The following is a 27,601-nucleotide window of genomic DNA, read 5'->3' on the forward strand; positions in this document are numbered from 1 at the left end:
TTTAATGTCTCCATGTTCTGAGAGCTATTGTTTTTTTGACCGATTTTCTAATGTAGGGGTTAGGTCATGTGATATTTTTATAGAGCTGGTTGCAGGTGACAAAAATGGCTTTTTTTTTTACACATTTATTATTTTTTTATTGTGTTTATTGGACCGGGTGGATCATGTGATATATTTATAGAGCCGGCCATCACGGACGCAGCAATAACAAATATGTCTATTTTTTTTATTTTTTATTATTACCTAATTTGGGATTTTTTTTTTTATATATGTGAAACCTTTTTTTTTTTTTTATGGAACACTTTATTTATTTATTTATTTATTTATTATATACTTTGCATCCCCCATAAGATCATACAAGACCTGGGGGGACATTTAACTTCACATTTTTTTTTTTCACTATTGATTTCTCTTTTAACTCGGGGCTGACATAGTAGCCCCACTTACAGGGGAAATACACCTTCCAAAGAGGCTGTACAGCATAATACTGTGCTGTACAGCCTTAGTGCAGGGCTGATCAAGTTCTTTGGAAGACCTGACAGCTCCTGTACTCTCCTGGCCACTCTCCTTGCCACGGCAGTCACATGACCACCGAGTCGGGACAGGAAGCGCATAGCTTTTTTGGGGTGTTTTAATTTCCTTTTTATTAATTTTTTTGATTTAACAGTATGTCAGACAGAGAAGTGCCAGTCCCTGCACAGGGGAGTGGGAGAGGCCTAAATGTTTTTTTGCGCCGGCAGAGGTCGCAGCAGAGTAAGGGGGAGTGGCAGCATGGGTCACTTCCAGAGGCCTGAGCAAACAGTGTCAGCTAGTGGTCGAGTTGTGACCAGCAACCCAGCGGTTCTTGAATGGTTGACTAGGACATCCACTTCGTCTCAAGTGACATCAGACACCCCCAGCCAAGAGTCAGTGGGTTCGTCAGACACAACTCTTAGTTGGCATGGCCCGAGAGCAGGCCCTGTGCCGTCACCTGTCCTCAACCTGCCTCTTTCCTTTTCTGTTCCCTCAGCCAGAGAAGTATTGTATGCTTTGGGCTCAGCCCCACTATTCAGCGAGGACGATCTACTAGAGGACAGTCAGCAGATACTGGCCAGCAAACATGCGGAGGAGACATCCGCCGCTTCCACCGCTAGGCGGGCAAGTAGTGATGAGGAGAGTGTCGTGGGAGCTGGTTTTGCGAGCAGTGAGGCTCCTGACCCAGAGACTGTTGAGGAGGATATCAGTAGCATGATGATGATGTAGTTGATCGCACTTGGGAGCCGGATGATGAAGGGGCTTCATCATCGGGAGAAAAAGGTGGCAGCTTGCCCGTGAGGCAGTGGCAGAGCCAGCAAGTCGCTAGCGTGGCCAAGCCGCTAGGGTGGCAGCAGTGGGAGGTCGGTAGCCAAACGTTCCAGTGGTAGACCACCCGCTTCGCAGGAGCCTACCTGCCCGGAAAGTAGTGGTGCATGGGTTCAAGGAAGCAGTGGTGGTAGCAGTAAATCAGTGCGTAGTGTTGGGGGTAAAATCACCTACTCAGCGGTGTGGCAGTTTTTTGTTAAGCCGCCAGAAGAGGCGAACATGGTAACATGTAGAATCTGTTGGCAGAAGGTGAAGCATGGCCAGGGTGCCAAAGTTAGCACCACGGCCCTGGGTCAATATATGCAGCGTCAGCATAAAGTGGCCTGGGAGAACCGTTGCTCTGATATAGTGGTCCAGCCTGCTGCAGCAACCGCTGCATCACCTACTGGCACGCACCCGGTTTCAGGCAGTCAAGGCTCCACCACCTCAGCCTAAGGGAGCTGTCTGTCCTTCCCATCATCTGCTGGTCCTGATGGTCCTGCTCCTCCTCCTTCTCCTACTCCTCGTCAGTCAATCCATCAGCAAATGATTACAGAAGCGATTGCCAAGAGACAACAGTATGCGTGCACTCGGGCAGAAGCTGAATGTGCTCCTGTCCAAGTTGCTGGTGCTGCAGTCCCTCCATTTCCAAGTGGTGGACTCTGCACCTTTCAGAGAACTGATGGCTTGTGCCGAGCCAAGGTGGAGAGTCCCAAACCGTCATTTTTTTTGCCAAAAAGGCAGTAGCAGCCCTGCACACGTATGTAGAACAGAAGGTGGGCCAGTCCTTGAGCATGTCGGTGTCTGCCAAAGTGCACGGCTGCGCTAACATGTGGAGCTGTAACTACGGTCAGGGACAATATATGTCCTTTACAGCCCACTGGGTGAATGTGGTTCTTGCACAGCCACACCAGCAACTTGGCCAGGTGACGCCGCTTTCACCTCCACATTGTCACACCGTTGGTCCTGCAGCAATGTCCGCCTCTGCCTCCTCATCCTCCACCGTGTCCTCAGCCTCCACTGCAGGGACAATTCACAGTGCCCCTCCGGCATACCACATGTGCAGGGCATGGCGGTGTCACGCTGTTCTGCACCTCGTTTGCCTGGGTGAGTCACACAAGGGAGGAACTGCTCCTTGTCCTTCATCAAAAAATCGAGTCATGGCTTTCTCCGCGACAACTCAAAATCTGAACCATGGTGACCGACAACAGGAAGAACATGGTGTCGGCGCTGCATCAAGGAGGGCTGAGCCATGCAGCCTGCATGGCACATCTATTCAATCTAGTTGTCAAGCGGTTCCTGAAGTCTTCCACCCATCTACAAGACATCCTAAAAATGGCCAGGAAACTTTGCATGCACTTCAGACACTCATACACTGCAAAGCACACCCTCCTTGAGCTGCAGCCGCAGAACGGCATCCCCCAACATAGGCTGATATGCGACATTTCCACCATTGGAATTCCACCCTTCATATGTTGGACCGACTGTACGAACAGAGAAAGGTCTGATGATCCAAGCAGACAGGAGTAGAGATGTCGCGAACATAAAATTTTCCGTTCACGAACGGCGAACCTGAATTTCTGCAAATGTTCACGAACAGTCGAACCGGGCGAACCGCCATAGACTTCAATAGGCAGGCGAATTTTAAAACCCACAGGGACTCTTTCTAGCCACAATAGTGATGGAAAAGTTGTTTCAAGGGGACTAACACCTGGACTGTGGCATGCCGGAGGGGGATCCATGGCAAAACTCCCATGGAAAATTACATAGTTGACGCAGAGTTGGATTTTAATCCATAAAGGGCATAAATCACCTAACAATCCAAATTTTTTTTGAACAACGTGGTTTAAAACATCCAGTCTGTGTATACGATCAGGTATGATGTTGTATCGATCAGGTAGTGTAAGGGTTACGCCCGCTTCACAGACATTGACAGACCAGACTCCCCTTTTAATGCACCGCAAACAACCGCAAACAGTCCATTTACCCAACTGCAAACTTCCCATTTGCACAAGGTTGGATACCAAACTAGCCATGTTCCGTTGATGTCATTGAAGGTTTCTTCCTCCACCCAGCCACGTACAACACCAAGGGTCCCCGAAAGGTGAATTGAATTGATTTTTCGAACGGGGAGATGGTTAAAAAAACGCTGGCTCCCTCCCCTTTGTTTGAATCCACGCCACGGTCACTGCGTCTGCGCCATGCAATTTACAGTCACACCCGTGAGAGGTATTTTCTGTAGTACTATTCTCATCAGTTTAATCCCTGTATGGTCCCCAATCTGGGATCCATTTATTAAATGGATTTTTCGAACGGGGAGATGGTTAAAAAAACGCTGGCTCCCTCCCCTTTGTTTGAATTCACGCCATGGTCACTGCGTCTGCGCCGTGCAATTTACTGTCACACCCATGAGTGGTATTTTCTGTAGTACTATTCTCATCAGTTTAATCCCTGTATGGTCCCCAATCTGGGATCCATTTATTAAATTGATTTTTCGAACGGGGAGATGGTTAAAAAAACGCTGGCTCCCTCCCCTTTGTTTGAATCCACGCCAAGGTCACTGCGTCTGCTCCGTGCAATTTACTGTCACACCCAATATGAGTGGTATTTTCTGCAGTTCTCTCTTCTCATCAGTTTAAATAGAATTTTTTTTTTATCTGCGAGGTATTTGTGAGTGAGTGACACCCTGTAACGGTATGAGTGGAGGCCTAGCCACTAGCCAGTGGCCACAATACAGTCTGTGTGGGCCTGACACACACTGGCTTGCAACTGTGATTATATCACAGAAAAAGATTAAATAGAATTTTTTTTTATCTGCGAGGTATTTTCTGTCACACCCTGTATGAATGGTGTGCACACAGTACTGTCTGTGACTGAGCCTGCAGCCTCTCACACACGGGCAGGCAACTGCAATATATACAGTACAGACCAAAAGTTTGGACACACCTTCTCATTCAAAGAGTTTTCTTTATTTTCATGACTATGAAAATTGTAGATTCACACTGAAGGCATCAAAACTATGAATTAACACATGTGGAATTATTTACATAACAAACAAGTGTGAAACAACTGAAAATATGTCATATTCTAGGTTCTTCAAAGTAGCCACCTTTTGCTTTGATTACTGCTTTGCACACTCTTGGCATTCTCTTGATGAGCTTCAAGAGGTAGTCCCCTGAAATGGTTTTCACTTCACAGGTGTGCCCTGTCAGGTTTAATAAGTGGGATTTCTTGCCTTAAAAATGGGGTTGGGACCATCAGTTGCGTTGAGGAGAAGTCAGGTGGATACACAGCTGATAGTTCTACTGAATATACTGTTAGAATTTGTATTATGACAAGAAAAAAGCAGCTAAGTAAAGAAAAACGAGTGGCCATTATTACTTTAATAAATGAAGGTCAGTCAGTCAGCCGAAAAATTGGGAAAACTTTGAAAGTAAGGGCTATTTAACCATGAAGGAGAGTGATGGGGTGCTGCGCCAGATGACCTGGCCTCCACAGTCACCGGACCTGAACCCAATCGAGATGGTTTGGGGTGAGCTGGACCGCAGAGTGAAGGCAAAAGGGCCATCAAGTGCTAAGCATCTCTGGGAACTCCTTCAAGACTGTTGGAAGACCATTTCAGGGGACTACCTCTTTAAGCTCATCAAGAGAATGCCAAGAGTGTGCAAAGCAGTAATCAAAGCAAAAGGTGGCTACTTTGAAGAACCTAGAATATGACATATTTTCATTTGTTTCACACTTGTTTGTTATCTATATAATTCCACATGTGTTAATTCATAGTTTTGATGCCTTTATAGTCATGAAAATAAAGAAAACTCTTTGAATGAGAAGGTGTGTCCAAACTTTTGGTCTGTACTGTATATGAAAAAAAAAAAAAGCAGACTGATGTACCAGCCCTGAAAAGGGCTTTTTGGGGTGCTGTCAGGACGCTGTCCTTACAGCAGATGAGTCTGTGGACACAGAACACTGCCCTAGCTAACGCTTTCCCTATTGAATCAGCAGCAGCAGCAGCACTGTCCCTTCTCTCACTGAGAATGCAGCTTCCGAATGAATCTAAAATGGATGCTGTCCAGGAGGTGGGAGGGTCTGGGAGGGAGGGTCTGCTGCTGATTGGCTGGAATGTGTCTGCTGACTGTGAGGTACAGGGTCAAACTTTACTCAATGATGATGTATACGGGGCGGACCGAACATCGCATATGTTCGCCCGCCGCGGCGAACGCGAACAAGCTATGTTCGCCGGGAACTATTCGCCTGTGAACTATTCGGGACATCTCTAGATAGGAGTACTCCCCTGTGTAACTTTGATGACAGCCTATGGAAGCTCATGCGTGACACCTGCCGTTTGCTCAGTCCCTTTGAGGAGGCCACATTATTTGCCAATCGCCAGGACTACGGGATGAACAACGTTATTCCACTGCTTCATGTCCTGGAACAGATGCTGGTAAATCTGGCTGGTCAGGAGACTGGAGACCAGTGATGAGCTGCAGGGGCAATATTTGAATTTGCGATATTCCTCAATATTTTGGGTGAATATTCGTCATATATTCGCGAATTCCTGAATTCATTATATCTCTAGTCATTATTTTTTTGATTGCAAAAAATCAGCAATCGGAAATTTTGCGATAAAAAATGTGCGATAAAAATTTGCAATGCAAAAATTTGCGATCAACACTACTCCTAAAGTCAAAGATATTGCAGCCTTCTCATTCGCCCACAAGCAAGAAGCAGTGAGGGATCATGGGTACTGATGAAAGAAAATCTAGAATGTTCACGATTACGAAGATGTAGCACTATATTCTAGATATTCGCAAATTCTCAAAGTGCCAATATTCGTGAGAAAAATTTGCGATTAGAATATTTTCGATGAACACTACTAGAGACGTGGCGCCTAGATCTCACGGCCACATGAGCCCTGTGGGGGCTGAACTGGAGGAGGAGGAGGAAATTAGAGCACAAGCAATGTGTAGCAAAATGGGTGGTATTTCTACACAGATGACAGGAGAGGAGGAGCAGCCAGAGGAGCAACAGCGCGATGAGGAAGACGAGGCAGAGGACCCAGACACACCGTGCAAGTATGCAGTGGAGATGGAGGCAGGGAGTCCCTCCGAGTCACTTGCACAAATGGCCTGATGCATGCTCACTTGCTTGTGTAGTGACAGCTGAATTGTCACCATTCGGCAAATGGATGACTTTTGGCTCTGCACCTTGTTGGACCCTCATTACTGTTCCAATATGGGGCCTTTTTCACACCCGCTGAGAGGGAGGACAAACTGACCTACTACAGAGACATCCTATGTAGTGAGTTGCCATCGTCCATCCTCTCGCAGGTCTGACCTGGGGGGCCCACTGCACTCACTTTCCTCTGCCATGGCTGATGTGGCAGGGTGGGGGGGGTAGGAGCAGTTACAGCTCCACCAGCAGCAACTTCAGTCTAGAGTCGCTGATGAGCAGCTTTCTTCACCCGCCTAGTAAAGAAACCACTCATCAGCAGCAGCAGCTAGACCTGGAGCAGGACCTGAACTAACAGGTGGTGGCATACTTGAAAAGCATCTTGCCACCCCACATTAAAGATCCGCTGGACTACTGGGAAGCCAAACTGGATTTGTGGCCGCAACTAGCAGAGTTTGCCCTGGAAAAGGTGTCCTGCCCGGCCGGTAGTGTGGCATCAGAGCGGGTGTTTAGTGCGGCGGGGGCCATAGTTACCCCAAGAAGAACTCGCCTGTCCACCCAAAATGTGGAGAGACTGGCCTTTGTCAAGATGAATCAGGCACGGATCAACCAGGATTTTCTCCCACCAATGCCTGATGCATCAGACTAGATCATCCATGGTGCAACACCAACACTTTGACAAAAGAGACTGGTTTCTTCTGGCTACCTGCCTCAGCTACTACTCTGATGCTGTCACCCGCCTGATGCCACACATCTGATGCCAAGTGCTCCTTCTTTCACCCACCATCTTCCGCAGGTATTGGTATTGCCGCCCACCTGATGCTGCTGCCACCTCCACACTATGTCACTTTGCCATTCTGTGGTCTTCTGATGCTGCTCCCACCTCCACACTATGTCACCTTGCCACTCTGTGGTCTTCTGACGCTGCTGCCACCTCCATACTGGTATTGTGCCACTCTTTGGCCTCCTGGTGCTTCCGCAACCTCCAGAATCTGTCATTGGGCTACTCTGTGGTCTCCTCATGCTGCTGCCACCTCCACACTATGTCACCTTGCCACGCTGTGGTCTCCTCATGCTGCTGCCACCTCCACACTTTGTCACCTTGCCACTTTTTGAACTCCTGATGCTGCTGCCACCTCCACACTCTCATTGTGCCACTCTGTGGCCTCCTCCTGATGCTGCTGCCACCTCCACACTCTGTTATTGTGCCAATCTGTGGCCTCCTCATGCTGCTCCCACCTCACCACTACTGTATGTCATAGGGCCACTCTGTGGACTTCTCATGCTTTTCCAACCCTCCCCACTTCATGACTGGGCCACTTTTTTGCCTTTCGGCCTGGCTGACATCATCATTTATTTGACCCTTCTTCTGATCTGTCAGAAGGAAGGAAAAATGAGACTCACAATGGATCCTGTCTCTGTAGCGGCTGTAAGGCCTGTATGGTCCCATCAGAATTGGCTCGTGATTTGGTAGCCAAATCAGGAGTGGGTACAAAACATAGAAGACATGCAAATATTCCATTCACGTGTCATCTCTGTTTTGGATCCACTCCTGTTTTATTTGGAATTAGCAATACTGATGGATTACTGACCAAATGGTGACTGAGTAAAGGCGGATACTCCACAGACAGAATCCATTTTTTGGGGGGTTATAGTTCTGAGGGACCAGAGGAAGGGCAAAATAATCAGTGATGTCAACACAAACTTACTGCTGACACCCTCTGCACTCTGTCTAGGTGGGCTCTACTTGTATAAGCGTTTAATAGAACAGGTTCTGTAGACATCTATGTGGAATCAGCTGACGAAAGTGTAAAAGGAGTGCGCTTCTTGTTGACACTAACATCGACCTGTAAGGCTGAGTTCATACTTGAGTTATTTGGTCAGTTTTGGCCCCGTGACTGCCCAAATAAGTGAAGTGTGCAGTGATTCTAAGAGTGACGCCTGTCATCTGCATGTCATACGAACTCACAGTATTATTTCACTACCAAAGCAGACTCCCTATGTGTGTTACTGCAAGGCACAGTGTTCTACACCACTATAAAGGCTCTCTGCAGCCAGGAAATAGATGTTTTTTAACGCAATTCGGGGACATCATAAAACATTTAATGTGAAAATGGCTTAATGTAGCTTAATGTACCATAATGTGCCTAAACCTCAATCAATTGCCTTGAGACTTTGCACACCCAGCTTCCCAAACCTATCCTGAGAGTTTCCCTTTAAGACGCATAAAAATGGCCCCTGATTAAAATACATATTTTTTGTGGGAATTCTTGCCAATGATCCCCCTCTGGTATATCACTGTCCATGTTGTGGAACTATTTGTGTACTTCTAGTAAGTGTTTGCTGGCTGCAAATACGAGCTGAAGGTTTTTCAGGTTCGCCTGCCATTAAAGTGAATGGGGCCAGCTGCCAACTTGCCGTTCTCGTACATTTGAACGCGTTCGCGCAATCACGTTCGCAAACCGTCCCGGACGATGTTCGTTGATCACTAAACCTAAGTTTCCAACTTCCCAAACCTATCCTGGAAGTTTCATGGATTTTGGCTACTCACAAGGCAAATGAGTGACATTAAGCTTGTTTTTTGGGGAGCTTAATGTGATTTAACGTACAAAAAAACAACTCAGCTGTTAACCAATTTCCCCAAAACTTCCCATCCTACTAGACTCTCTGTATGCCAACATATTCTGAAGATTTGGGGTCATTTGATAAAACATACCAAAAGTTATTCACATTAAACTATTTTATTCCTTTTTGAAAACATTTAGCTTAATGTTAAAATAACTTAATGTACCATAATGTGCCTAAACCAAGAGATGTCGCGAACATAAAATTTTCCGTTCGCAAACGGTGAACGCGAATTGCGAACGGGCGAACCGGGCAAACCGCCATAGACTTCAATAGGCAGGCGAATTTTAAAACCCACAGGGACTCTTTTTGGCCACAATAGAGATGGAAAAGTTGTTTCAAGGGGACTAACACCTGGACTGTGGCATGCCGGAGGGGGATCCATGGCAAAACTCCCATGGAAAATTACGTAGTTGACGCAGAGTCTGGTTTTAATCCATAAAGGGCATGAATCACTGTTAGCGGTTTTTCTCAGGCAGGTTTATGCTGGTATAAGATGAGGCATCAGACCTCCAACCCATGAATATTTCCCTGTGCAATGAATATCCGGTTTGCTTCTTATCAGGAGATAAATTTCAACCGTGAGTCAACATAGGTTGTTAAATATCTGACATCTTTATTTTTCAGCACATACTTATAGGGCCTTTTGGGGGTGGGCGCATATTGTCTCTCAAGATCCAATTGGAACAATCCTGGTAGTTCTTAGGAGGCCTTGGGAACATGTGTTGTCAAAATACAGTTGAAACTTTGTTAAACAATGCTGGTATCTGCTATATACAATACTTGCAAAAGGGCTATTTTACATTGAACAGGTTTTCCTCTACATGCTAATAAGTTGAATAGGTTATCACAGTTCGTTGTCATTGTATGTGAGGTGAGATGTTAAATAGCCTTTTGTTCAGGGATGCTGCTATTGTGTCCAGCACTGGCAGGGTGTGAGATATGTTAATTCGAGGTACTGCATTCCACAAGAGATGAGGCTTGTATAATATATGTCTAATCTGTGATGTATCAAAAGTAAGATTATGAAAAATCCCTTTCAATCCAACCATTGATCCCAACTTTTATATATATATATAAAAACGTGATCACTATACGTTTTCTTCCATCTAAGGCCGTGTGTGTGTGTGTGTGTGTATGTATATATACACTCACCTAAAGAATTATTAGGAACACCTGTTCTATTTCTCATTAATGCAATTATCTAGTCAACCAATCACATGGCAGTTGCTTCAATGCATTTAGGGGTGTGGTCCTGGTCAAGACAATCTCCTGAACTCCAAACTGAATGTCAGAATGGGAAAGAAAGGAATTTTGAGCGTGGCATGGTTGTTGGTGCCAGACGGGTCGGTCTGAGTATTTCACAATCTGCTCAGTTACTGGGATTTTCACGCACAACCATTTCTAGGGTTTACAAAGAATGGTGTGAAAAGGGAAAAACATCCAGTATGCGGCAGTCCTGTGGGCAAAAATGCCTTGTGGATGCTAGAGGTCAGAGGAGAATGGGCCGACTGATTCAAGCTGATAGAAGAGCAACATTGACTGAAATAACTACTCGTTACAACCGAGGTATGCAGCAAAGCATTTGTGAAGCCACAACACGCACAACCTTGAGGCGGATAGGCTACAACAGTAGAAGACCCCACCGGGTACCACTCATCTCCACTACAAATAGGAAAAAGAGGCTACAATTTGCACGAGCTCACGAGCTCACCAAAATTGGACTGTTGAAGACTGGAAAAATGTTGCCTGGTCTGATGAGTCTCGATTTCTGTTGAGACATTCAAATGGTAGAGTCGTGCCCTGGATGTGCATCCCTCAAATCTCCATCAACTGCAAGATGCTATCCTATCAATATGGGCCAACATTTCTAAAGAATGCTATCAGCACCTTGTTGAATCAATGCCACGTAGAATTAAGGCAGTTCTGAAGGCAAAAGGGGGTCTAACACCGTATTAGTATGGTGTTCCTAATAATTATTTAGGTGTATATACATATATATATGGGTGATATATGCTTGTGCCATATGGGTGAATAAATCCTTTTTTCACTGAAGATTCAACTGGAGTGCAGTCTGATTTCTTTATTCCGTATTAGTGGGTAAGCACCAGTTACCATACTCGGACAGTGCACCCTCTCTACTTTTGGCTTGGTGGTGCTGCTGGTGTTTTTTTTGGCTTGGTGGTGCTGCTGGTAATTTTTTTTCCATATATATATATATATATATATATATACACTCACCTAAAGAATTATTAGGAACACCATGCTAATACGTTGTTGGACCCACTTTTGCCTTCAGAACTGCCTTAATTATACGTGGCATTGATTCAACAAGGTGCTAATAGCATTCTTAAGAAATGTTGGCCCATATTGATAGGATAGCATCTTGCAGTTGATGGAGATTTGAGGGATGCACATCCAGGGCACGAAGCTCCCGTTCCACCACATCCCAAAAATGCTCTATTGGGTTGAGATCTGGTGACTGTGGGGGCCATTTTAGTACAGTGAACTCATTGTCATGTTCAAGAAACCAATTTGAAATGATTCGAGCTTTGTGACATGGTGCATTATCCTGCTGGAAGTAGCCATCAGAGGATGGATACATGTTCTCAGTCTGTTTACGCCAAATTCGGACTCTACCATTTGAATGTCTCAACAGAAATCGAGACTCATCGGACCAGGCAACATTTTTCCAGTCTTCAACAGTCCAATTTTTGTGAGCTCGTGCAAATTGTAGCCTCTTTTTCCTATTTGTAGTGGAGATGAGTGGTACCCGGTGGGGTCTTCTGCTGCTGTAGCCCATCCGTCTCAAGGTTGTGCGTGTTGTGGCTTCACAAATGCTTTGCTGCATACCTCGGTTGTAACGAGTGGTTATTTCAGTCAACGTTGCTCTTCTATCAGCTTGAATCAGTCGGCCCATTCTCCTCTGACCTCTAGCATCCACAAGACATTTTAGCCCACAGGACTGCCGCATACTGGATGTTTTTCCCTTTTCACACCATTCTTTGTAAACCCTAAAAAATGGTTGTGCGTGAAAATCACAGTAACTGAGCAGATTGTGAAATGCTCAGACTGGCCCGTCTGGCACCAACAACCATGCCACGCTCAAAATTGCTTAAATCACCTTTCTTTCCCATTCTGACATTCAGTTTGGAGTTCAGGAGATTGTCTTGACCAGGACCACCCCCCTAAATGCATTGAAGCAACTGCCATGTGATTGGTTGACTAGATAATTGCATTAATGAGAAATAGAACAGGTGTTCCTAATAATTCTTTAGGTGAGTGTATATATATATATATATAACATGTGTGTGTGTGTGTGTGTAACACATGAAGACAGTAAAGACTATGAAGGAGATAAAAAAATAAAACTTCTGTGTAATTTGGCGCACAGTAGGAAAAAATCTCCTGCATAGTGAAGAGAGAGAAGAAAGAAAAGTAAAAAAGAACATAAGGCATGCAAGCTCTACACATAAATAGGATATTCGGGTTAGACCTTTTACTGGGCTAACCCCGCCCTCCATGGCACATAGCTGCCCAGTAATGTTACAGATATGCAGGTACATTCCACCTCATGCCTTGACCAATAGAAATACTTTTTAGACCTGGAAGGTACACATTTGCACATTTCCCGAGAGTGCCGGTGGGTGGTGCTCAAACATTCACCATCCACTACCACACCCAGAACATGCGCAAATGCTCCCAAATGAATCAGCCTTCTTTTAAACAAATGTGGCCCTAATCGGACAACATCTATTTAATCTGGTACAAATATGCTACTGACCCACAGTGAATCTCTGTTAGACATGGTTCCAAAAGGGGGGATCAGTCCCTGAGGAAGGTCTTTTAAAACAGGGTCGACCAAGAAAGGTGATATAGCATTCACATGGACACCAGTCCCACCAACCAATGTTCCATGTTGGGGCGCCCATGGTTCAGTGAGACCGGCATCAGTGTGCCATACCCCACCGTTGCTGATGAGGACCCGCTGGTAGCTTTCACTAAGAACATTGCTCTCAGAGCCAGCAGTCATTAGATCCCTCTCAAACCAACGGTGGCGGCTTTCACATGGGAAGTAGGGACCAGAGTGCTGATCTATAGAATTTCCCTTGCAACGACCTGACCCGATCACGCTCTCATAACCGTAATCAGGTCAGACCTTACACAGGGAGGCATATAGAAAATACACCTACATACCATTCCTAAGCCAAAAAGAAAGTCTACTATAGTCATACTATGCTTAATGAAACTTTCCATGACAGTTCCCTCCTCTCTGTAATATGTCCCCTGTGTTCTTTGAGTCTCTTGCTGAATTTTCGGTTTCCTCAGCTTGCCCTCGTCAATTGTGATACTCTTTGGGTGTCATTGCCTCCAAGATGATGCTCCATCCTTCGGTTCGATTTTTCGGGGAGTTGACTCTGAGCGATGTCCTGATGTGGTAAGGTGTGGCGTGGCGATGAACGTTTAGTTGGACATCCTTTCCATCAAAGACATAGGTTGATCCGTGGTGTATCTGGGAGCTGCGATGAGGATGTGATTATCTGCACGTGACTGGGCGATCCGATCAAACAGCAGGAGCATCTCACCAGGATATATATGATAAAGAGAAAAACAACAACATGAGGATATATATACTCCTATTTCAGTTGCCTATGGAAAACCAGTTACCTATGGAAAACAGGAAATCTCCAAAACCACCCAAAGCTGTGAAAGGATTCTATCCCTCATTTGTAATAGCCCTATCTCAATTACAGTGACCTTATCCATATGGGCCTGGACTTTATCCCTAGTATCTGCAGTCCTCTCCTATAAACTCACAGAAACCCCCCTAAGAAGCTAAAAGAAAATCCAGCGCCATCTTTTCCTGTAAGACGAGGGTTGGGTTGGTGCACCTGTAGGCAAGGGAAACAAGAGCGAAATATCATCATAGTCAATGTTTAATTTCTTAATCAGTTTTGCCACATATTCCTCTTGTATCTGCTGCAAGTCTCTAGGCATCAGAATTAATGGACTCATTGTCCATGGGGTTGGGAAGGGTCTTCCCATCCACATACTACTCCTCCCTTTAACCATAGACCGTTAGAGTCTTTGGTCAGCCCTTGAATCTTTAATGCCCTTGCATATATTGTTCTGCTGGGCTGTGCAGACTGTACAATAGACTGATTAGCATGCTCAGACACCACCTGTTCCACAGGTTCTGTAAAGCCAGAAGCTTGTGGTACAGTTAACTGTGTGCAGATCTCATCATCTGATTCTGTTGTTAATTTTGTTACTAAAGGGTACAATGGCACATATGGGGGTGGGACAGGAGTTGGAGTCACAATGGGGGTTTTACTTTGCTGTCTTGTATTTAAACTGCACAAGTCAGTCCAAAATTTTTGCACAGATAGCCATGCTTGGCCACAAGTTTTCATATACATTTTATTCCAGTGAGGGTCTCCTTTGTACCATGGAAAAGTGTCTATGTCATTTAGACATAGGCCCTTGATCATGACCATATGAAAGTCTGAAAAAGACCTTTCTTTTTGAAACGGGTCAGTACATTTCATTCCTTCTGTCCATTTACACATATTATCAACCCAAACATCAGTATACAAAGGACCCAAACACCTCTGGCCAAACATTTTTGGACTTTGCCCCAATTCATTTTTAGGAGACAGTTTTACCAAAGAGATTTGCAGCAGACTTAGGGTACATGATTTTCAGTTCCAAATTTTAAAATTCTGTTTCTTTATGGGATCCTTCTTACCATAAGAATTGCCCATTTTTACTTAGCTAAAATATACAGTGAGATCAGCTGAATTTGGAGGTTTATCAAAGGATGATTATGTTTGTGTTTAGTGCAAAAATACTTACTGATAAACCTTATGCTTATCAGTTTATGTGGTTTTCCTATTTCTTCTAATTCAGGCTCATATAACTACTCCTGAATTTATGGCAGATTTTAAACTATTCTAGATGGTATTACTTCTAATTCAGGCTCATATTACTCCTGAATTTATGGCAGATTTTAAACTATTCTAGATGGTATTACTTCTAATTCAGGCTCATAGTACTCCTGAATTTATGGCAGATTTTAAACTATTCTAGATGGTATTACTTCTAATTCAGGCTCATATTACTCCTGAATTTATGGCAGATTTTAAAATATCGATGGCCAACTTTATACCTTCAATTTCAGCATGAACTCACATATAATCTATACATAATCTATACACAGTCTATACAGTAAAATTCAACCTTATATATATATAACAACTAAATATGCTTAAGCAACTATACAGCAATATACAGGTTTTAGCAAAGGATATTCGTTGCACACAATACTGTTTTTCAGATTAGGGGACTACAGACCCCATTTTTTTCAGGAATATCAGATTCCTCTGCGACTTCAGATCCCTCTATTTCTTTAGGAATATCAGATTCCTCTGGGACTTCAGATCCCTCTATTTCTTTAGGAATATCAGATTCCTCTGGGACTTCAGATCCCTCTATTTCTTTAGGAATATCAGATTCCTCTGGAACTTCAGATCCCTCTATTTGTTTAGGAATATCAGATTCCTGGGAGAAGCTTATCAGAAGCGCTTACCGGGTTCAAATAATACACTCTTACAGTATAGGGCAGAAATAATATATATCTTAAATGAAGAATTACTTACCCAATACTGTATTTTGGTGGATCCCACCTTCTGACACCAAACTGTCAGCGGTTTTTCTCAGGCAGGTTTATGCTGGTATAAGATGAGGCATCAGACCTCCAACCCATGAATATTTCCCTGTGCAATTAATATCCGGTTTGCTTCTGATCAGGAGATAAATTTCAACCGTGAGTCAACATAGGTTGTTAAATATCTGACATCTTTATTTTTCAGCTCATACTTATAGGGCCTTTTGGGGGTGGGCGCATATTGTCTCTCAAGATCCAATTGGAACAATCCTGGTAGTTCTTAGGAGGCCTTGGGAACATGTGTTGTCAAAATACAGTTGAAACTTTGTTAAACAATGCTGGTATCTGCAATTTACAATACTTGCAAAAGGGCTATTTTACATTGAACAGGTTTTCCTCTACATGCTAATAAATTGAATAGGTTATCACAGTTCGTTGTCATTGTATATGAGGTGAGATGTTAAATAGCCTTTTGTTCAGGGATGCTGCTATTGTGTCCAGCACTGGCAGGGTGTGAGATATGTTAATTCGAGGTACTGCATTCCACAAGAGATGAGGCTTGTATAATATATGTCTAATCTGTGATGTATCAAAAGTAAGATTATGAAAAATCCCTTTCAATCCAACCATTGATCCCAACTTTTATATATATATATAAAAACGGGATCACTGTACGTTTTCTTCCATCTAAGGCTGTGTGTGTGTGTGTGTGTATGTATATACACTCACCTAAAGAATTATTAGGAACACCTGTTCTATTTCTCATTAATGCGATTATCTAGTCAACCAATCACATGGCAGTTGCTTCAATGCATTTAGGGGGGTGGTCCTGGTCAAGACAATCTCCTGAACTCCAAACTGAATGTCAGAATGGGAAAGAAAGGTGATTTAAGCAAATTTGAGCGTGGCATGGTTGTTGGTGCCAGACGGGCCGGTCTGAGTATTTCACAATCTGCTCAGTTACTGGGATTTTCGCGCACAACTATTTCTAGGGTTTACAAAGAATGGTGTGAAAAGGGAAAAACATCCAGTATGCGGCAGTCCTGTGGGCAAAAATGCCTTGTGGGTGCTAGAGGTCAGAGAAGAATGGGCCGACTGATTCAAGCTGATAGAAGAGCAACGTTGACTGAAATAACCATTCGTTACAACCGAGGTATGCAGCAAAGCATTTATGAAGCCACAACACGCACAACCTTTAGGCGGATAGGCTACAACAGCAGAAGACCCCACCGGGTACCACTCATCTCCACTACAAATAGGAAAAAGAGGCTACAATTTGCACGAGCTCACCAAAATAGGACTGTTGAAGACTGGAAAAATGTTGCCTGGTCTGATGAGTCTCGATTTCTGTTGAGACATTCAAATGGTAGAGTCTGAATTTGGCGTAAACAGAATGAGAACATGTATCCATCCTCTGATGGCTACTTCCAGCAGGATAATGCATCATGTCACAAAGCTCGAATCATTTCCAATTGGTTTCTTGAACATGACAATGAGTTCACTGTACTAAAATGGCCCCCACAGTCACCAGATCTCAACCCAATAGAGCATCTTTGGGATGTGGTGGAACAGGAGCTTTGTGTCCTTGATGTGCATCCCTCAAATCTCCATCAACTGCAAGATGCTATCCTATCAATATGGGCCAGCATTTCTAAAGAATGCTATCAGCACCTTCTGGAATAAATGCCACGTAGAATTAAGGCAGTTCTGAAGGCAAAAGGGGGTCCAACACCGTATTAGTATGGTGTTCCTAATAATTCTTTAGGTGAGTGTGTATATATATATATATATATATATATATATAACATGTGTGTGACACATGAAGACACTAAAGACTATGAAGGAGATAAAAAAAAAACTTCTGTGTAATTTGTAAAAAATCTCCTGCATAGTGAAGAGAGAGAAGAAAGAAAGAATAGTAAAAAAGAACATAAGGCATGCAAGCTCTACACATAGATAGGATATTCGGGTTAGACCTTTTACTGGGCTAACCCCGCCCTCCATGGCACATGGCTGCCCAGTAATGTTACAGATATGCAGGTACATTCCACCTCATGCCTTGACCAATAGAAATACTTTTTAGACCTGGAAGGTACACATTTGCACATTTCCCGAGAGTGCCGGTGGGTGGTGCTCAAACATTCACCATCCACTACCACACCCAGAACATGCGCAAATGCTCCCAAATGAATCAGCCTTCTTTTAAACAAATGTGGCCCTAATCGGACAACATCTATTTAATCTGGTACAAATATGCTACTGACCCACAGTGAATCTCTGTTAGACATGGTTCCAAAAGGGGGGATCAGTCCCTGAGGAAGGTCTTTTAAAACAGGGTCGACCAAGAAAGGTGATATAGCATTCACATGGACACCAGTCCCACCAACCAATGTTCCATGTTGGGGCGCCCATGGTTCAGTGAGACCGGCATCAGTGTGCCATACCCCACCGTTGCTGATGAGGACCCGCTGGTAGCTTTCACTAAGAACATTGCTCTCAGAGCCAGCAGTCATTAGATCCCTCTCAAACCAACGGTGGCGGCTTTCACATGGGAAGTAGGGACCAGAGTGCTGATCTATAGAATTTCCCTTGCAACGACCTGACCCGATCACGCTCTCATAACCGTAATCAGGTCAGACCTTACACAGGGAGGCATATAGAAAATACACCTACATACCATTCCTAAGCCAAAAAGAAAGTCTACTATAGTCATCCTATGCTTAATGAAACTTTCCATGACAGTTCCCTCCTCTCTGTAATATGTCCCCTGTGTTCTTTGAGTCTCTTGCTGAATTTTCGGTTTCCTCAGCTTGCTCTCGTCAATTGTGATACTCCTTGGGTGTCATTGCCTCCATGATGATGCTCCATCCTTCGGTTAGATTTTTCGGGGAGTTGACTCTGAGCGATGTCCTGATGTGGTAAGGTGTGGCGTGGCGATGAACGTTTAGTTGGACATCCTTTCCATCAAAGACATAGGTTGATCCGTGGTGTATCTAGGAGCTGCGATGAGGATGTGATTATCTGCACGTGACTGGGCGATCCGATCAATCAAACAGCAGGAGCATCTCACCAGGATATATATGATAAAGAGAAAAACAACAACATGAAGATATATATACTCCTATTTCAGTTACCTATGGAAAACCAGTTACCTATGGAAAACAGGAAATCTCCAAAACCACCCAAAGCTGTGAAAGGATTATATCCCTCATTTGTAATAGACCTATCTCAATTACAGTGACTTTATCCATATGGGCCTGGACTTTATCCCTGGTATCTGCAGTCCTCTCCTATAAACTCACAGAAACCCCCCTAAGAAGCTAAAAGAAAATCCAGCGCCATCTTTTCCTGTAAGACGAGGGTTGGGTTGGTGCACCTGCAGGCAAGGGAAACAAGAGCGAAATATCATCATAGTCAATGTTTAATTTCTTAATCAGTTTTGCCACATATTCCTCTTGTATCTGCTGCAAGTCTCTAGGCATCAGAATTAATGGACTCATTGTCCATGGGGTTGGGAAGGGTCTTCCCATCCACATACTACTCCTCCCTTTGACCATAGACAGTTAGAGTCTATGGTCAGCCCTTGAATCTTTAATGCCCTTGCATATATTGTTCTGCTGGGCTGTGCAGACTGTACAATAGACTGATTAGCATGCTCAGACACCACCTGTTCCACAGGTTCTGTAAAGCCAGAAGCTTGTGGTACAGTTAACTGTGTGCAGATCTCATCATCTGATTCTGTTGTTACGTTTGTTACTAAAGGGTACAATGGCACATATGGGGGTGGACAGGAGTTGGAGTCACAATGGGGGTTTTACTTTGCTGTCTTGTATTTAAACTGCACAAGTCAGTCCAAAACTTATGCACAGATAGCCATGCCTGGCCACAAGTTTTCATATACATTTTATTCCAGTGAGGGTCTCCTTTGTACAATGGAAAAGTGTCTGTGTCATTTAGACATAGGCCCTTGATCATTACCATATGAAAGTCTGAAAAAGACCCTTCTTTTGGGAACGGGTCAGTACATTTCATTCCTTCTGTCCATTTACACATATTATCAACCCAAGCATCAGTATAAAATGGACCCAAACACCTCTGGACAAACAGTTTTGGACTTTGCCCCAATTCATTTTTAGGAGACAGTTTTACCAAAGAGATTTGCAGCAGACTTAGGGTACATGATTTTCAGTTCCAAATTTTAAAATTCTGTTTCTTTATGGGATCCTTCTTACCATAAGAATTGCCCATTTTTACTTAGCTAAAATATACAGTGAGTTCAGCTGAATTTGGAGGTTTATCAAAGGATGATTATGTTTGTGTTTAGTGCAAAAATACTTACTGATAAACCTTATGCTTATCAGTTTATGTGGTTTTCCTATTTCCTCTAATTCAGGCTCATAACTACTCCTGAATTTATGGCAGATTTTAAACTATTCTAGATGGTATTAATTCTAATTCAGGCTCATATTACTCCTGAATTTATGGCAGATTTTACACTATTGATGGCCAATTTTATACCTTCAATTTCAGCATGAACTCACATACAATCTATACATAATCTATACACAGTCTATACAGTAAAATTCAACCTTATATATATTTTTAACGACTAAATATTCTTAAGCAACTATACAGCAATATACAGGTTTTAGCAAAGGATATTCGTTGCACACAATACTGTTTTTCAGATTAGGGGACTACAGACCCCATTTTCAGGAATATCAGATTCCTCTGGTACTTCAGATCCCTCTATTTCTTTAGGAATATCAGATTCCTCTGGGACTTCAGATCCCTCTATTTCTTTAGGAATATCAGATTCCTGGGAGACGCTTATCAGAAGCGCTTACCGGGTTCAAATAATCCACTCTTACAGTATAGGGCAGTAATAATATATATCTTAAATATAGAATCACTTACCCGATACTGTATTTTGAGAAGTCACGCAAGTCATCCGGCATGCAGAGATTAAATACAGCAGCGTGTGGACCATTTTTAGCCCAAGGCATCTCATCAGGCCTTTTTTAGTCAAATGCATCCCCCACTGTCAGTCCCTTCGGGATCCATGCCTCATTCATCTTAATAAAGGTGAGGTAATCTAGACTTTTTTGACCTAGGCAACTTCTCTTCTCAGTGACAATACCACCTGCTGCGCTGAAGGTTCTTTCTGACAGGACACTTAAAGCGGGGCAGGCCAGATGTTCTATCGCAAATTGGCATAGCTTAGGCCACAGGTCAAGCCTGCACACCCAGTAGTCAAGGGGTTCATCGCTCCTCAGAGTCTTGATAACTGCAGTTAAGGCGAGGTAGTCTGCTACCTGTCGGTCGAGTCATTTTCTGAGGGTGGAGCCCGAAGGGCTGTGGCGATGCGTAGGACTTAAAAAGCTCTGCATGTCCTCCATCAACAACACATCTGTAAAGCGTCCTGTCCTTGCCGGCGTGGTCGTGGTAGGAGGAGGATTACGTTCACCTCTTCCCCTGTTAGATTCCCATTGTGCTGTGACATCACCCTTATACGCTGTGTAAAGCATACTTTTTAACTTGTTTTGGAACTGCTGCATCTTTTCCAACTTCCGGTAATTCGGTAACATTTCAGGCACTTTCTGCTTATACCGGGGGTCTAGTAGTGTGGCCACCCACTACAGGACGTTCTCCTTCAGCCTTTTTATACGAGGGTCCCTCAACAGGCATGACAGCATGAAAGGCCCCATTTGCACAAGGTTGGATGCCGAGCTACTCATGTCCCGTTGCACGTCCTCACTGATCTCATTGAAGGTCATTAAATTACTTTTTTATCTGCAAGGTACTGTGCCACCCAATATGAGTGGTGGCCAGTGGGCACAGTACAGTCAGTGGGCCTGACACTCACTGTCAGGCAACTGCAATTATATTACAGAGAAAAAATGAAATGACTTTTTTATCTGCAAGGTACTGTGCCACCCAATATGAGTGGTGGCCTGTGGGCACAGTACAGTCAGTGGGCCTGACACTCACTGGCAGGCAACTGCAATTATATTACAGAGAAAAAATGAAATGACTTTTTTTTATCTGCAAGGTACTGTGCCACCCTATATGAGTGGTGGGCAGTGGGCACAGTACAGTCTGTGGGCCTGACACTCACTGGCAGGCAACTGCAATTATATTAATGAGAACAAATTAAATGACTTTTTTATCTGCAAGGTACTGTGCCACCCTATATGAGTGGTGGGCAGTGGGCACAGTACAGTCAGTGGGCCTGACACTCACTGGCAGGCAACTGCAATTATATTACATGGAAGTTACATCGGGGAGTAGACCTGTCCATCTGCAGCAATTAAGAAATTGTTGACCACCATCCTCTGCTCATACAGGAGGTCTAACATACGGAGTATGGAATTCCAATGGGTGAAAAGTTGCATATTAGACAATATTGGAGAAGAGCATTTTGCCTTTGCAGCTCAAGGAGGGCATGCTTTGCAGGGTAAGAGTGGCTAAAGTGCATGCACAGTCTCCTGTACATTTTTGAGAGCTCTTGCAGTTTAGTAGAACACTTGAGGAACCAGGTAACAATGAGATTGAAGAAGTGCGCCATGCAAGGCGCATTGATCAGCCCTCCCTCTCGCAGTGCAGACAAAATGTTCTTCCAGTTATCAGTAACCATGGTTCCTATCTTCAGTTGGCAAGGAGACAGCCAGTTGTTTGATTTCTTTATTGATGACGTGGAGCAGTTCCTCCCAGGTGTGACCCCGTTTCACAAGGCTGACCATGTGCTGAACCATGTGACAATGCCTAGCTTTGCATAGATAATATGCTGGAGGACCACTGTGAACTGTGCCTAGAGGGGAGGGTGGGGAAAAAGTGGAGGCAGAGGTGGACATTAGTGTAGAAATTCCAACATTACAATGCGAAGGCGGCATTGCCATTGCCTGGCCAAGTTTATGGTGTGCCTGAGCCAGAACCACATTTATCCAGTAGGCTGTGAATGGCATATATTGTCCTTGACCATAGTTGCAACTCCATATGTCAGCCCTGGCATGAACTCTACCAGACACAGAGAGGCCTTGTCTTTTTTAAATCGCCTCGGTGATCAATTGCTGTTGAAATAAGTGACGAGGAGAAGGAGCATCAAGACCCATAAACGACATTGTAGTTGATGGGAAGGATTGACATCTTCCTTCTGCTGATGTTGTCGAGCCCTGACTGCTGGAGAGTGGGTGCAGGCTGATGGGAGATGCAGCGGTTGCTGCTTCAGGCTGGGCTCAAAACATCTGCACCCCTGGGCCTTAATGAAAGGCTGGACTATGGGTGCTTTATATAGTTCGTGGTGATGCTCTCTCTTCAACAGGAGTAATGCTCATACTAACGGTGGCATCCTATTCTTCTGGAAGGGACGCATATATATGAGACATATTACTATTTAAAAATATTCTCAATTTTACTTGGTATTATGTCCAGTTCTCCCTGATTAGTTCCTGTCGCTGCGAACCTGCAAGAAATGTCAGTTCTATTCTGCTACGATTTTGTTTTGTAGCGTTGTCACGGACGCCTCTACTATGGGACGCACTGTGAGGTTACCTTCTGTTGACATATTCCCCTAGGTAACCGCTATCTCCCTCCGCCTCCTGATCCGATTGGTCGCCGCAATCATGTGGCATCGGCGGCGGCGTCTGGTGCGTCGCGGCGCATGCGCGTGACGTCACACGCCGACGCTGATGCTGACAGGGCGGTCTCCCTGGAAGAGGCGCGCTGGGGCTCTATTTAAACTCCATGAAGGTATGTGTCAGTGTGGCTGGTGTAGGTTGAGGAACCCCCTTAACAATAGGGATATTACCTTTAGCGAGGACCACCAGATCCTCACACACCAAGGAGCAGAGAAGCATCTATTCCTCTGTAGCATGGCAATCCTGCACCATGGATGCCTGCCCCTAGACTTTGACTTTGATTTTTGGGTCTAGTCTTTAATGCAACCGTCCAACTGCAGTATATGTTTAACTGCTACCTGCGGTCATAGACGGTATTTTTTGTGTTTTGTTTCTACATGTACTGAATCCCCCTGAGGAGTCGACACGACAGAAACGTGCCACGTCAGGAGGCCTGTAGTCACTTTATTTTTGTTTATTATACTAGGGTTCAGGTCCATAACTAGGGACAGGTATCCGGACGGGGTCGCTCTTTTCAGGGCGAGTGCTCTGTGTAGACAGGCAGCATGGGAGTAGGCCCCAATCCTACCAAGTATATAGGGTGAAATAGGGCACAGCATCCATACTCTCATGACTGCATTCCTTGTCTACACTCCCTTCCATCAGGCCTGATTCCCCTGCCACGCTGATCCTAGTCACCTGGTCGGTCAGGTAAGACTGCTCGCGTCCACACAGGCGCAGCAGTTACATTAATTATCCTTGTTCCACCAGAAGTGGGGTATCCGTCATAGAACCCCAATACATGTTGTATATTTGTGTTGGCTGGGTAACACTGTTAGCGTTCACACATGCGCATCAGTGCTAAGTTTTGTCTTTTTTCTCTACCAGCAGTGGGGTATCTACCCTAGAACCCCTTGACTATACTGTATGTTTTGTATTGTGATGCATCTTCAGGTGTATATTTTAATGTATATTATATAAAGGTTATATTTTATAAGGATATTTCCCCACACTCTCTCACTGTGGGCCACTCACAGCTTTGAAATCTTGAAATATCAGTGGGACTGTTGTCACCAATAGTCTCAATCAGATATTATTTAGGCTGTAAGACTAAATAAATGACATGGTTTTCCCACACCACTTCATGGTGATTCTCCATGTGTTGATGCAGGGCTGTCATGCCAACATTATCACCCAGGCTGCGCCTCACCTTCTGCCTACACATCTTAAATACCACCACGCTAATGTCCCCCAGTAACTTTCTGAAAAATTCCCACACTGGCGAGTATGGCATTTTCTCTCCACCACTATGTGATGCCTGCCGCTGATTTTATGAACCTGTGCGTGCACTGCTAGTGTGTAGGAATGGAGGCAAATGAGCTCTTAACAAGCTCAGCCTCTACTAGAGGCATTAGAGGCAGAGTTTGTTAAGAGCTCATTTGCATCCCTTTCTTCCCAGAATTTCAGAGGAGCATGTATGGCCTATAAGTCTCCTCACATCGATTAAGGCGTTCTTCTCAAGGAGAGATAGTACCCCCAAAATCCTGCTAGTGTGTGACTCACAGGTAGTCTCCTGAGTAGCAGGAGGCGTACTCCTCCTGCATTTGGCTGCAGATCTTTCTCCCTGTTGTATCACCCACGCTGCCACCCTTGCCCCCTGATGATGATGTTGCTTCCTTTTCAGTTGGCTCCCACATGTGATTGGCTATATCATCTTCTACAAAAGCTTGGTCTCCCTCAACTGTCTCTTGCGCACATCCCTGGCCCACCCGACTGTCATCATCGGCAGTTGCACACCTTGATGAGTCCACAGCAGAACTCTCCTCTGCTGGCCTGTAACTGCTACCTGTCCTCACAAAGCTCATCCTTGCGGAAAAGTGGAGCAAAGCCGGCAGCATACCTTACTTGGCTAGCAGAATGAGCTTCAAAAGTAAGAGCCAGGTTCAAGTCATGTGAGGGCACAGAGGCAGTTCCTGGGCCATGCCAATTAAGTGTGGTGTCCACTGAGCTCCGTCATCTTCTAACCCCCCCCCCCCCTCCTTCTGCTGCTACATGTGCTGGCTGCAGCAAAATTTTTGCCACTGCCTGTTCCTTTGGAGGGCCCAGGCAACTGTTTGTTGGCCATAGTATACTGTAACTGTATCAGTAATGTTACAGATTAACTAAGAATGTGCCAGCAGTTGAACAATATATTAGACCGCCCTTTAATATTGAGTCTGGGGCACAGTAAGTCTATAACTAACTAAGCATGTGGCAGCAGTTCAACAAGATGCACAGTGATTACACTCAATTGTCACTGTCCCTGCTGTCTTACTATGCTCTCCCTACAGTCTCAAAAAACTCTCCCTATCCAATATTCCTATTTAAACAGTTTTCTGCAACAACGTCCATGGCAGTGGCACATGTCACATCTCTTCCTTAGCTTAGCTCACAGTTAAATGGCAGAGACAGCACGGGATGAGGCATTTAATATGTCACAGGGGATTGCTATCTCTGGGTAGGCTAGCTGCACTGCATTACGGGTCATATTGTGTGCCCGGGCTTCTTACAGTCATTTTAGAAAAAAAAAATTTCCTAAACTTTAGATCGAATTCCACTTCAGATGCTTCGATTTGCCCATCTAATTATTATCATTTTTTCCATTTCAGGTCGAAGAGCCTGTGCTGGAGAGACGCTTGCAAGAATGGAGCTTTTCATGTTTTTTACAAGCCTTCTGCAGAAATTCACCTTCTGCTTCCCCCCAGGGGTCAATGATGTGGACCTGTCATCAGTCGGTGGAATAACAAATGCACCACAGCCTCACATGATTTGCGCTGTGTCTCGTTGAAAAAAAATAAAAATCTACAGTGTATTGTGATCCCCTGTGACTACCCTATTAATGTCTACAGAAAATAATCAATATCAGTACACAATGTTTAGTTAATCATTCACTTTATCTCGCATACTTTATTGTAAATGATCTATTTAACATAACATTTTCCCAAGTGTTCAGGGACTACCGCATGGACATACAGTCTGGGATTAGTTTGTCATTTGCTGTAATTCATTGTTAAATCCTTTAGATATATCTTTTTTCCCATTGAGCTGCAATTGAAATGATTAAATTGGTCAATTCCAATCATTTATTGTATTTACATGAAAAACTCAACTCTGGTGCATGTAGAACCGTAAAGCCACTTAAACGAACAAACCATAAGGGTCTTTCTGCAGCCATGATCAAAAACTTAAAAATTGTAGGAAGTCAGAATAGTCTGAAGCTTTTTTCTGTAGCTTACATGTCAGCTTTGCTGCATAGACTGAGACAAATGAGCCGAGTCATCTCATGATCCTTATAAGGTCTGTACTGCCTAAATAAGGCAGAATAGTAACAGGAAAGGATCTGCACACAGCTTCCCTGTCAATCCTTGATCTTAAAGGAAGGTGATGTTCTGGAGACCGTAATAATATATTATATTTCTCATTTAATTGACTCCCAAATATTGCAGCTGCTGTAATATGGGCCTGCTTATACAGTAGATCTAATTTTCTGATTATTATTTCTCAATACTTCCCATTTAATAAAAGATGTGCAGTCTTAGGAAATATGGGCCTGCTCCTGCAGGAGAAGTCAAAACTTTAGTGTGAAAGCTCACTTCATGCCAAAGGGAAAAATCATGGGAGGGGTGGATTAAGCAAACAAAGGTCAAGAAGGGTTACCCTTACCAATTCCCATTATTCCTAGAGAAAAAAATGGAAATGTACAGCTAAGTTGACTAATTTAAATGGAAATGCTCAACTACAGTTAGTTGACTAACTATTATCTTGTTTATTTTTAAGTAGAGATAAGCAAACTTCTTGAAATTTTCTTTGTGTCTCATTCAACCAATTTTTCAAAAAGTACAGTTTGGAACCAAATCGAGTTGTTCTAATTTCCCTGAAAATTGGTGTATAATAGTGTTGAGTGAACTTGTGATTTGCAAGTTCGGCGTTCGGGTTATCTAAAAATTTCCGCAATGGATTCCGTTACCACGGACCATAATGGAATTCTATGATGGCATGCATAACGGAAGCCTATAAGAGGCATTTAGTATTGCATTCCACCATAATAGAAGTCTATGGCCAGCATCTATTATGACAGAATGCAATACAGAATGTTTATCTTTTACTACAGTCCTGATCAAAAGTTTAAGATCACTTGTAAAATGGCCAAAAAAATCACATTTTA

At 44.0% G+C, this 27,601-nt stretch overlaps 1 protein-coding gene across 2 annotated transcripts in view; it reads left to right on the forward strand.

Moving 5' to 3' along the window:
- The window catches only part of LOC120997233 (cytochrome P450 2K6-like), a 265,867-nt gene that overhangs the window by 90,099 nt on the left and 148,167 nt on the right, over positions 1 to 27,601 (forward strand). Inside the window, exon 4 of one of the 2 annotated variants that reach the window (XM_040427230.1) lies at positions 22,812 to 22,820. The exons of the other annotated variant lie outside the window; for it this stretch is intronic. Within the exon in view, the coding sequence (XP_040283164.1) occupies positions 22,812 to 22,820 (9 nt within the window). The remainder of the gene's footprint in view (positions 1 to 22,811; positions 22,821 to 27,601) is intronic. 2 annotated transcript variants of the gene reach the window in all.

This window comes from Bufo bufo, chromosome 4, assembly GCF_905171765.1.
Source record: "Bufo bufo chromosome 4, aBufBuf1.1, whole genome shotgun sequence".
Classification (NCBI taxonomy): domain Eukaryota; kingdom Metazoa; phylum Chordata; class Amphibia; order Anura; family Bufonidae; genus Bufo; species Bufo bufo.